The 12,829-nt window shown below is 41.0% G+C and overlaps 1 protein-coding gene across 5 annotated transcripts in view; it reads right to left on the reverse strand.

Moving 5' to 3' along the window:
- Positions 1–12,541, reverse strand: part of brd4 (bromodomain containing 4) — a 28,704-nt gene extending 16,163 nt beyond the window's left edge. For 3 of the 5 annotated variants that reach the window (XM_070981457.1, XM_070981458.1, XM_070981455.1), the window contains exon 1: positions 4,189–4,848. In XM_070981457.1, the coding sequence (XP_070837558.1) occupies positions 4,189–4,286 (98 nt within the window). In that variant the 5' untranslated portion in view covers positions 4,287–4,848. Of the gene's footprint in view, positions 1–4,188; positions 4,849–12,451 lie in introns of those variants that run through there. The other 2 variants (XM_070981460.1, XM_070981459.1) reach the window with 1 other exon arrangement.
- Between the last annotated feature and the right edge of the window lie 288 nt (positions 12,542–12,829).

Consider the following 12,829-nt stretch of genomic DNA (forward strand, 5'->3'; position numbering starts at 1 on the left):
TCACGTTAAAGGGAAATATTATTTTAGATTTTTGTTATGAAAACGACCATGTTCATATTTTTGTTCACTGTACTAGGATCCCCAATTCTATTAACATTAAATTACACTCATAATAGTTCTTTAGACTTAAGACTGCTTCTTTATCGATCCAAATTTGGGAAATTATTTTGTTGCAGTAGCAAAAGGTTTGTTCTGCAGGTTTGGAAACATTAGGACCTTGAGTAATAATTGACTGACAACCCATCAATATGATAAATTAGTATAAACCACTCTGAGGACAGCTGACCTTTCACCTGGACATACATCACTGCAGTGGAATGTTTTCTGGGGAGGAAATGCCTCTGGTTACTGGGGGGGGGGGGGGGGGCACATCACACACCAGGAAATCTGGTTCTTTATGCAGCATGACAGTGACTGTCCTACATCGAAGGAGGAGAGGTGTCTGCAAGATGGACAAGATGTCTGCATCCTTGATGAAAGTAAATTATTAATCATTCGTGTATGGGGGGGGGGGGGGGGGTCGATTCCTGGCAAAAAATGTACGCTTGCAGATTCCACTTAAGGCCCTCACTAAGTGTCAGAATGATGGCCTGTGTTTTGCCTGAAAGCAAAGGAATAAATAATTAATAAACCACTGTGACAAAGCCAAGAACACCACTCCCTGCGTATCCACCAGCCTCCCTATTATTTATAATAATAAAACAAAAACAAAACTTAGCATCCACACTACTCAGTTAGAACCCCTAAAACAGAGACTTTTGGAAATACCGCTGACCCTGTTTCAGTTTGAAAACTATGGGATTGTGCTGTAGTTTGGACAGATGGAAAAATGATGAGGCAGACGCCCGCGTTCACTCCTTGGCTGGGTCTTATCAGGGACAACGTGCCTTTCCCAAATTCGTCAGGCCCCTATCACATGACCCTTTTCCACAACATCAGCCTGTATGTATCTATGATCCTTGACTTGCATTTGTTAATTCAATGTGGTAAACAAATTGCAAGCATTGCTGCCCTTGCTGTCTATGCTAGCAGCTGTTGTGCTGTCAAGCTCTGGATTTTATCAAGCTACTACTCCCTACATGTGCATGAGGCAAGCACCAAACACCAGCAAGCGCATGTCCAGTGTTTGTGAATGGCCATGTGATATGCGTTCTCAGGTTATTCAGGCAATCAAGGGGAGATTATTTCTGATATGGTGATAAAATTCTGGAATGCATTCCAATATATAACAACGTATTGATAGCAGTGATGCTCTTATTTGTTGGTCTCTTTGTATGCATGTCTTTAATGTTTCTATTTTAGTTCTTTTTGTAGATTGATTGTAGATGAGGAATGTGGGATTATTTTTGGTTTTATGATCTCAAATAGGTTCTGGATACATTCAGGTCCAATAAGTAAGAGTGATTTAGGAATGGGTCTGAAGGAGGGAATATGGCCAAAATCTTCTATCACAGTATATAGAATTTTGAATCACAGTAACGGTATATATCATAGTACAGTAACTGTTATGTAAATCCAATTAAATGGTTTAAAATAACCATACCATCCCATACTCTATCACATCTGATTAAGTGACAATGAGACCACACTTGAGTTAAAAAACAAACTCAAAACACTTAAATTAATGTTCTTTCTAAATGGAAACTTTAACTTTCCAAAAGAAAACAACAGAGATGCAATAGAGCTGAATGAACTGTCAATCTCATGTCGCGTGAGAACTTCGTAAGTAGCCATGCTGACCAAATCTTTTGACCTTGTGAGGCAGCTGGATGCTATGTTACATTGCCAGCCCTGAATATATAGCAGAGACACTACAGCTGTTCTCATATGAACTCCAGACAAGGTCTGAAGAATCAGGTCCAGACATTGTTCAGAGTTGACCTTTCACACATGAAGCACATGTGTCCATGTCAGATGCGTTCTCACTAACTGGAGATACTAGTAGAGAGGGCTGGAAGAGGAGGACTCAATGCGTTATGACTGTTTATGCCTTCATATCAATACTACGTTTATTTGGACATATCTGCCATGTCAACAAGACTGGAAACCAATATACAGGCAAGCAGAAGAGAGTACAAGGCAGCTAAACTCTGTGATGTCATCACACTGCCACTCACTCACATTATACATACACTGCCAATGACAGTGTGTAAATATGGCTAATGGGATAACTGCTGAAGTAGAAATAGTATTGCCAAATATCTGCTGGTGAATACATTTCTACCATTACACAGTGTATACCATCGTACTGCTCAAACTGAGTCTGAATGTAGAAATATTGAAGGATACTTTCTCCTGAAGTACACCAATGAGGTGAATACAGGCAAAGGCCAGTGTTCCCCACTGAATTATTACCTTATTAAATGTAAACCAATAACAAAAGGAAAAAATCTACAAAATAAAAGAAAGCCCTAGGATAAGGTTAAAGGGTGACGGACCACTATAAGTCAGTAAGTTGGTGTAATACTTGTCATGCATAACTTCAGCATCAATTACCAAAGTGTTTTCAGCTGCATCGAGCAGAGCATAATAAGCATAATATTTTTCAATATTCCTTGTTTATATTGCTTGTTTGATATTTAATGTCATTTTTACTGATGCCCTCTACTTTTTGCTATCCACTTTGCTGCTGTAATTCCAGAAATTTCCCCACTGTGGGACTAATAAAGGAATATCTTATCTTATAAACAACTGTAATCAGAATCTGTGATGAGGGCACCTTACAACACATTTTACATATGACAGGAATACCATGGTAAAAGGAGGTGAGATGTTGGTAAAAACAATAATGAGAAATTACTAAATGAGTGAAATCATTGATCATCTATTTGGGGAATAACGACAAGCCAAGTAGGAGCAGTGATTTACTTGAAGTGCTAAACTAAGCAACTATGTCAATAAAGCTTTTTTCAAGACAATGTATGTATGTATTATATAAACTTTGATTGACTGATTATTCATTACTAATGTGTGTGATGATCTGATATAGAAAAGTTAAGCTTCAAGTCTGTATACCTATTTAAGGATGTTCCAGTGCAACTTTTTGCTTTCTAATTTCAAATCAATTTTGCATCTGCTGACACCAAGTCTGAATGTACGATTAGAAAATTTTCTAAGAATTGAAGAGACAGTATTACCAGCAATGTTATAATTCCATCTAAACATTCACAGCTGTACAACAAAGCACCATTACAGTAAACATCTTGCATGACTGTACAGAAATCAGAAACACTATCAAAGTGATGTACACACTCAATACACTCAATACCAGTAAGTAAGACACATTAAGTATGTATCAAAGTTAATTATTATAGCTTTGTCTACTTTGTATCTTGTGTGATTGGTCTGTTGCTACTGCGTTTGAGAACCTCTGAAACTCAGCTTCAAGAAAAACATGTTTTCCCAAGGTTTCTATGGTAACACTCTACTTCTTGGCCAGTGTACTGTATTTTTATTCTCGATGGTTCCAAATACTAGTCTTTGCTTAATGTTTACCTATTCAACAGTAACCACCCAGGACCTAGGTGCTGCTCGAGTGTGTTTATAGACAGGACAGCTTTGTTATGGGCATGTAAACCAGAACTGATAAAATCTAACAAAATTCATTGTTTCCAGGTCGCAAACTTTAAGAGATTCCCCTAGTATTGATTACATGATTTACTGTATGAGTCAGTCCATGAGCACACAAATTGACTCGAATAGCCATGAGTCAGGCACACTGTAACAGGAAAAGGCAAGAATCACACCAGCTCTTTTAGGCTCAACGTCCAGCTGGTTAGGACAAGAAAGCCAAACCCTACCAGGAAAAAAGAGCTTTCTACTACTGACACACACACACACACACACACACACACACACACACACACACACACACACACACACACACACACACACACACACACACGCACACACACACACACACACACACACACAACCCCCTTCTTCCTCTGTAGTCCCCCTTCCCCCACACCCCCCTCTCTCATCAGGAGGTAGGTTCTTGGTTTCAGGCTGAAATCTGGGTGACAACATTTTTCTCAAAAAAAATCTTAATTGGATTGTTGTGCTGGGACATGTAAAACTAGCGAGAGTACTAACCACATGATGGTCCCAAGAACCACTCCTCTAGGCTGTCTTAATTTAACCTTCTTCCCATCTTTAAAACCAGTCTACCTAACTGGACAACATTACCTTTTCACAGAGACTGAATGAGCAATTTTTTCCAGAAGAGCGTCCAGTTTCTGAAAATCCAACAAATCGTTTGACTTGGCATGCATCTTGTAATCCATTTACGAACTCCACTAAACAGAAACAGACACCAAAAACTAAAAAAAAGGGCACAAAAGAATTACAGAAGTTTGTTTTTCCTTTTCTCTCATCCAAAACACAGGAGAAATTTATTCTCCAGGCTCCAGTATGTATCTTAAAATCCCACAGAATGCGGTGAGTAATCCTTAGTGTAGTCCAAGTGGAGTTTGAAGGTGGCTGTTCTACAAAAAAAGGCCCCAGCCTGGAAAACAGTGGGTCCAGGCGGGGAGGATAGGCTGTGGAAGCCTACAGCCAGCAGGCTGTGTTAGCTGTGTGAACCGGTCCTCTCTCTACCCCATCCCCCTCTCAGCAGTACAACGGCCCAGTTGCCACAGGCTCTTCGCTCCATTGTGTGTCCTCTCCAGGGCCTCCCCAACTTAAATGGACACAAGCCACAAGCAAGAAGTGTACAAGGAGGAGAGGGGAAGGCGAGAGAGGGGAGAGAGGGCTCCGATAAGATCCAGGAGGAGCACTTTTTTCCTCTAGCTCGCTCTCTCACCCTCTCTCTAACACAGGCAGAGCAGCGTGCAGTTACTCAACAGTAAAAATGGCTCTGCTATTTCCTCATTCAGGGGAGCCTCAGCCCACACACCCCTCCCTCCCTCCCTCTCTCTCTCTCTCTCTCTCTTTCTCTTTCTCTCTCTCTCTCCTACGCGCTTGCTCATTCCACCCCTCCCCTCTTTTCCCATCAATAGCTTGAGGTCCTTGCTCTCTCTCCTCTCTCTCTCACTCAGTTACACCTTTAACACCCCACCCCCGTCCTGTCTTTTCCTCCATCCATTTCATCATGCCCCACCCCCACTCACTCTCTTCCCTCAGAGTGATCTTGTATATGCCTTCCCCCACCAATTTAAGGGCTTCCTTATCTGCTCTCCATCCTTTCTTCATATACCACTTGCATTCACATTGTGGCTGGACTACTACTGGTTGGCGTTTTTGGCAAAATGTTGAGGAGAAAACATCTGATATTGGGCCAGATCAATAACATAAACTCTGCAGTCCCATAAGCACCAGCTGCTCTGGATCACATTTAGATTCAAGCAGAGAACTTGATCAGGGTTACCAAAATGACCAGGTGACCAAGAAGGTAAAAAAAAAAAAAAAAAAAAAACAGGTCCAATTTGAAAAAAATATTTTTTGTGAAACCCATACCAGGCAAAATAAAAATGGCAAATGTGTTTCGTGTGGCTACTTGGCTCTTAAAGCAAGACATTTTGTACCTCATAACCACTGAACCATATAGAAACATTCAACTCTGTAAATTAAGTTAATTAGTATGTGCACTGATGCACCAACAACTTCCATGAAACCAGAGGCTACATATTGTACAGCTGAAAACTGCAACATATCTCATGTGAATAATGTGGATGCAGCACAGGGCGACAAAATGGTTAAACTTGGGACATGAAGGAACACTGAGGGGATCACAGAGAGTAACGAAGAGTGTGACAGAAAGAGTGCAAAAGAGTGAGACCACCCACCATGAGGTCCTGTAGCCCTGAGGCTTCCAGTAACGACATTCATGACTGTTTGGTGACCACTCACTGGCAGCAGGAAGTGGAGAACTCTTAAAGTAGTCAAACTGGATTGTTTCCAATAATAATCTGTGATGCTTTGCTGTCTGTTAACGTAATATGTATATCCACAAAACTAAGTTCTTAATAGGCCAGGTAAATACAGCAGTGCTGGTAAAAGCTGCCTCAAAATACCCGCATTATGCCTATTAAAGGTCCAAAAGGACCAGGAATCTCTGTCATTATGTTAGAATGGGGGAACATATGTAAGCATAAGAATCACAACTCAAGATACAATTCCCAGCGACAGATGTGAAATAGTCACCCCATTTACTCTGCACCAATCACCAAACCTGGCCGACAGTGCTGCCACTTTTAACCTCCTGTTTGTTATCCACCAGGAGAGAACATGAGGCAACTGTTTGATGGTGAGTGGAAAAAATGCAATCATTTGCAAATGAATTGGATTTACCGATAACGGTTCTACGAAATGTTCCCGAGCCCATGTAGTGATATCCTTCAGACAAGCGTTTCAAAAAGTAGTGAACCTTGCCCAATCCTTGTTAGTGAGTGACCGAGCCTTTCAAGGTTGTTCCTATCATATCCAATCATGATACTATCACCTGATACCAATTCACCTGCTTACCGGTGGAATGTTCCAAACAGGTATTTTGTTGCCCCTGTCCCAATTTTTTAAAAATGTGCTGCCTGCATAAAATTCAGAATGCAAATGTATACAAAAATCAATGACGCTGACAAGGCAAAACATTAAATATACTGTTGTTGTATAATTTTCAATTGGGTATATGTCAAATAGTTAGGGTACAGGAATGTTTTGAAGCCTCTACTGTTGCCTCTTTCTGAAAGCGGAGAGAGGAGATGTTGCACTGGTTACACCAAAAAAATGGCAAAAGACTGACAAAAAGAGATAAATGGAGCTCTTCTATGGCGTTTCATTTATTCCTAAATCAGAGTACATACAAACCAGGGGCATGCCACGCCATGCATGTGATGAGCACACTGAACAGTTTCTGCAAAGGGAACAAACATGTTCTCAAAGGGGGGTTTTCTCCTCTGCAATATACACTACCAGAAGCAAGCTGACCTCTCACCTTTGAATCAATCTTAAGTGTCACGTGCATGCAAACAGGCACACACCTACACAGTTTCAAAATTAGCCAGAAGTCGAACCCACAAGAGATCAGGCGAGTAAAGAGCCACCCACTACAATGTATACTTGTCAGGTGACTGGTGAGTGCAATGCACAACGTCTGTTTTCCCAAATGAAACAGGCAGCAGTTCATCTGTGCTGCAGCCAGACACAGTGTCCTCACAGACCTACTTCCCTGTCCACGTGCCATATGCACTATTCCCAAAGACAATACAGCAGCTGCCAGAGTGACAAAGCTCCAACCTACAGCAATTCAGAGGAGGCCAAACCGATGGCCCTGTCACTAGAAGGGTGGGGGGGATTGTATTCAGATACAGGGAAGGAGGGAGGGAGGATAGTGTGAGGAAGGGGGAGAGCCAAGGAGAGAGTTGCATTTAGACTGGGGGTTGGGTCAGACGGAGAGGCAGCAATGCACACAGAGATGAGACTCTGGAAGGAAGTCTGATGGCACTTCCATTAATCATCAGAGCACCAGAGTAGCCTAAATCTATAGGGACCCAGAGTGGAGAAAACAGGGAACAGGCAATTTGCCAACTTGACATGGTATAGCATGCACTTGTATAGTCCAGTTATGCACTGGCAAAAAACAATAGAAAGAAGGGTTGCTTGCTTTTTACACCCAGAAAATCTTTTGACAACCCAGAAACCACCATCCAAGCATTTCTCACATCTTCTCTTCACTTTTGAAAGATGTTGTACAGACATACTTTGTCAGGGCTTCAGTGAGAGCAAAACACTACAGTCTTCCTACTGCATCCAGGATGTGGGAACGTCATATCCATTTAAAGAGGCACTCCTCTCATATTTACAGAAAGACTGTCTAATGTTTGGAAGAAAAAAAAATAAAATAAATAAATAAAATAACCCTGATGATATCATCATACTAAACCCAATAGGCACTAACACCCCATTTACACCTGGTATCAAAATGGGATCTGATCTGATCTGTTTAATACATTCTCATTATCCTCACTGAGGTCAGATCTTTGACCTCCAGGGCAAAACCTGCACGTGAGAAATTTGAGATGGCAGTCCCCCCAGTCCCCTCTTGTAAATTTGGCAAATGTAATAAATTAAGAAGCAAATTACATGCCTCGTTAGCAGATGAGTGCAAGGCATACGCCACACACAAAGCTATTTCTTACTGCATATCAGGGCCTCTCAAAGTCATATGGACCAAATGGCAATTCAATCTGGACCCAGTCCGTGAACCTGCAACCATCAAGTGGCAGCCAACTGGCCACATCTGTCCCACAGGATATTAATGAATTCAGAAAATGCACTTATCTATGCATTTTGGAGGTGATTAAGGATTTTACTTGTAAAGCATATCTGTCCCTGGGTATTTACATTTCAACAGTACTCTTCCATCAAACATTTAGAAATCCTGAAATGCATTTTACACTCTAAACTCCTTATCCTACAACGTTTTCCTAATCTCAATGTATTTTACACCTCCACATCTATTGAGGTTCTGCTAAGATTTGCTTTGATATTTTCCAGCCAAAAAGGACAGAATGACTGACTGGAAATAAAGTTTCAAAATTTTCAGCTACACCCTTAATATTATATCTCAGTAGTAGAACAATACTGTGTAAAAATGTAAATTACTTGCACATTCATCAATGACTGTAACTGCCCGAAAGTCAGTCTAAAATTCTTAAAGCAGCTATAATCAATATTGTTAGAATAACAATGTGTTAAATGACAATGTGAAAACGATGTGAAATGTCAAAGGGGTCACTCATAGTAATGAACCCAGAGTAATATCACACATATTTGCCGCTCCCCTCAGCATTTACAGAGCTTTAGAGCTGGTTTCAGCTTATTGTTTAGCTGTCCAGCATGCAACTTTTCTGTTTTGGTTCACCCTCACAATGTTGTTTTCAGCTGCAACAGGCAGCTGTTTTCCACGAAAAAGCTCTAAAAACCCACTGGACACTACCTGCTCAGCACCAAACAGCACACTGATAGTTAAACACAGTGGAGCATTTAACAACAAAAGTGCCAGATATTTGCCTCAGCACTTGGCAGACACCAATAACAGAGCTAAATATTGAATATTGGACTTACATTGGCCAAGTGGCCAGAAACACAACTCCAAATGAATGATAGTGTTGGTCACTAACTGTGTGTGTGGCGTGCAATTATTTGCTCATAATGTCACCATATCTGAGTGATATGTCAGTGTTGTCTTCCATGCTTGTGAAGCACATATATAAAATAACATCCAAAAAGAAATTTCAGCCCCAGTTCCAGACTTCTAGGTATTACTCAGTACATGTATTCAGTTAATGCCTAAACCCTTCTGATGGCTATCCCATGCAGCCTGGCACTGCTAACTACACGTTTGCCTCTGAAGAATGAGTTGGAAGGAGTGACTGTGTGGGAGAGAGCATGTATGACACAGAGGCAGCGTAACAAAACATGGCATTAAATGGGCCTCGGGGTGAAATGATTCAAGACCTAAGTATTGATAAGCTCCAACAAGTACTTTTTTGGTGTAATTTATGCATCTCCTCTACTCTGTGTGTTGGGGCTGAGCTCCTCCAACTCTGCAAATTACTTTGTATAAAACCAATGCAAGTAAAAAGCCAATACTTCACCAATACCAAGCCAAAACTATCGATGCACCTGTTCAAAAAGAATAAGTGGGCAACATTTCAGTCTGCTCTGTCCGCAGTCTCTAATCCACGGTCACTATGTTTTACACAGCACAGCTCAGCTAACAGCCAATTGTTACAAACAAGCTAAAACAAAAGCTGTCTGCGTGTCATCTGTTCAGCTTCTTAAAATTCCAAATTCTTGTAAACTAAGTTGCTGGCTAAAACAAACGTGCCCCTCCTCCCTCTACCAGCAGTACCTGCAGTCAGTGATTGACATCAGCAGAGTGAACAGGACAGAGGAAAGACGGAGGAAGGAGTATTTATCTTACTGACATATCAGATGGGTTTCCATTGAGATATTAGGGTTCACGTGACTTTATTGTTGTAAAAGACGATTTTGCTCTAGAAAAGACACTGTAATCCTGTTCTGAACTGACTGTCAAAATGGGGTGGGAAAAAGATTGTGAACTAAGAAACTGTGAGAGAATATATGTACCGTATGCTTACAAAAAAGCTTTCAATTTTAATAAGTAATTAGACATTTTCATTCTTCTGCCGTATTTCAATTTAATGAAGTGTCACAGGTTAGGAAGGCTGTGTTGTGTTAATTGCCTTTTCTTTTTTGTTTTTACACAAGTTTACATTTTGACCACCAAAGATATAATTTGGCCCCAAATTTAGAGGCTTGATGACCCATGAGGCTGGTGCTTAAAAATATCAAATCCCTTTTATGTGTAGGCATGCTTAGCCATTATGAAATAGATATCTGACCTCACATGGTATAGATTTCTGTTTCCATTAAAATTAAATGGATCACAAACATGCAAACTGTTGCTTTAAAGTGATTATTAGGCAAGAGCTTTCTATAAACACCATGAAGAACAGAAATCAGTGACTGGTGTTAGACTGGGTGACTCTAATGACATAAAAGCCTTAATCAATATGGCCACAGACCATCATTAATGGCATTAGAAATGTCTATTCCCTACATGCAACTGTATGATAAAAATGCAAATTATTCAAAAGCGAGAAATTAAGCACATGCACTCATACAATAATAGATTTTGTTTTCTCGCTCATTTGTTCCGCGGCCATCCATCCTTTTCATTCAGAGGTCATTCACAACTAGGCCAAGGATGGTGTTACCATGGCAACTAAACCAAAGAGAACAGAGCCTAAAAAGGGAATTAAAAAAAATAATGAAAAAAAAAAGAAAAAGAAAACAGGGGCAAAAAAGTGTGCTCTTTAGCAGAGGGCATTATAGCAGCCACATTTCTCAGTCAGACTGAAATCGGATCTAAATCTGTAGATCATGGAGCGCACATGCATTTTCTTTGCTGGCAATTTTTTGACATCCCCAGATATTCTGAGCGGTTTATCAGTTTCAAATGGAAAAACAACAACCATTACATTCCCGTATTTTGAAGTATGTCATAATAGCTCCACTCTGTGAACCCTAACCCTAACTGGTATCTGCAAGCACTTTGACCCAGTCTTTATTTACAAGCTCATGCTGCATTTCATTCATTTCAACTTGGAAAATTCATTTGCAGTACTGTGATTAGTAGCTCAGCCCATGAGCTTGTTGGATTTACTGTTTACTTGCTAACAGCATGCCCTTTGAACCAATTTAGTCTATTTATTTAAACACTTGCTAAGTGTATTCAGTGATAACACTTATAAACCTAACCAGTGACACACAAAATTTAATCACAAATCTGACCCACAATTTTCACTCATTTGCAGTACACACAGGGTCCAGGTAACTGACTAACAAAATACAGAAAAGGTTCAGGTAACCAGTAACTTTAGGCATGGAGCTTTTCACTGCTTCACTTTTAGTGCACCTTTAGGCAAATAAGCCTATCCAAACAAGCATGTGTCTGCAGGTAGTCTAGTGTGTGTCATTAGATACATCTGTATGTTGTTACATATTGGGCTATCAATTTCTATAGCGACAGTCAACCACAAAAAACACGTTTCATTCCTTTAGAATTGAGGATTCCTCTTACTAGGAAAAGCAGGGACGGTGTGCTAAGTAACGGGCCTCTGCATGAGTAATCTGTTTGAACTCACTAGTCGATTGAATGCCACTGGTATGTGTCTATAATACCTAACCATATAAACACAACAGACCCAAACATATCTTTCTGGGACAGGGACCATTTCCAGATGTGGTGAATAAGACGACAAATTGCAGAGTAATGACTGCTGGCGAGCGACCATCGTCGTGGAGCCAAGATCCTGACGTTAGGCCACAGGGCACAGATTATTGCCTGGGTTTCGAAACAGACGTCAGTTCCATGCACAGCAGAACTGAAAGGGTACGGAAATAAAGACATTTTGCTCCCAAGATCGTGGCAGCAAGCTTTCGTAAATGAACATTACAGTTCCATTTTGTGTTATCTGCTCCATTGACTGCATTCTCGTCTAATAGCCTCAGTCTGAGTGTGCGCCATCATCACCGTGACGGCGTCACCGTCTCCCACAACACAAGACAGTCGACGAGCAAACTAGCAATAGATGCCCAACACGGTGGTCGTACCAGCTATTGTTGTGGTATTTGTAGCGTAATTGTGGCCAACAGTGGATGAGGCAGGCAAGGGATGTCAGATAGACACACAATGTAGGTGCGGTTATTGTGTCTTTTGATAGACAACTGCCAACTAGCTTTAGCTAGCAAGCTAGTTAGCCAGAACAGGCCGCTGTGCAAGTGAACGGTCTCAGTGGGCGCCGGGCATCAGCGCTACCTCTTAAGCCTTTACACTGCCGTTACCGTGTCTCTTGCTGTCTACTGATTCAGTTTAATGGGACAACATGACTGGCTGAATAATGTTTGAAACAACGGCGTTTACCTGGATTTATCAGGTTGCCAGGGCGCGCGGGATCTTTCTCTCCGAGGATCCTGAACACCTCTCGTTGTCGATGACGTCACGCGTAGGTCTATCGTTGAGGACGTAAAGAGCGTGTCACGGACTGCAACTTCAGCGGCAGCTGAGGAGAAATTGTGCCTGTGCACCGGGATAACCTGTAAAAAAGATTAACGATTGCATGTGATAGAACATTGAGGCACAAAGGTACAATGGAAGATATAGGTGAACCTTATTTAATGCACTGCACTGTACTAACGTCACAGGTTAAACGTTATTCAATTTTAGTCAGCTTAGAGCATACTCATTTGACAGTGACCGGCAAGAAACAGAAAGGTTGTATATTTATTGTTTTTTTTCCTA

Source organism: Chaetodon trifascialis, chromosome 15 (assembly GCF_039877785.1).
Source record: "Chaetodon trifascialis isolate fChaTrf1 chromosome 15, fChaTrf1.hap1, whole genome shotgun sequence".
In the NCBI taxonomy this organism is placed as follows: domain Eukaryota; kingdom Metazoa; phylum Chordata; class Actinopteri; order Chaetodontiformes; family Chaetodontidae; genus Chaetodon; species Chaetodon trifascialis.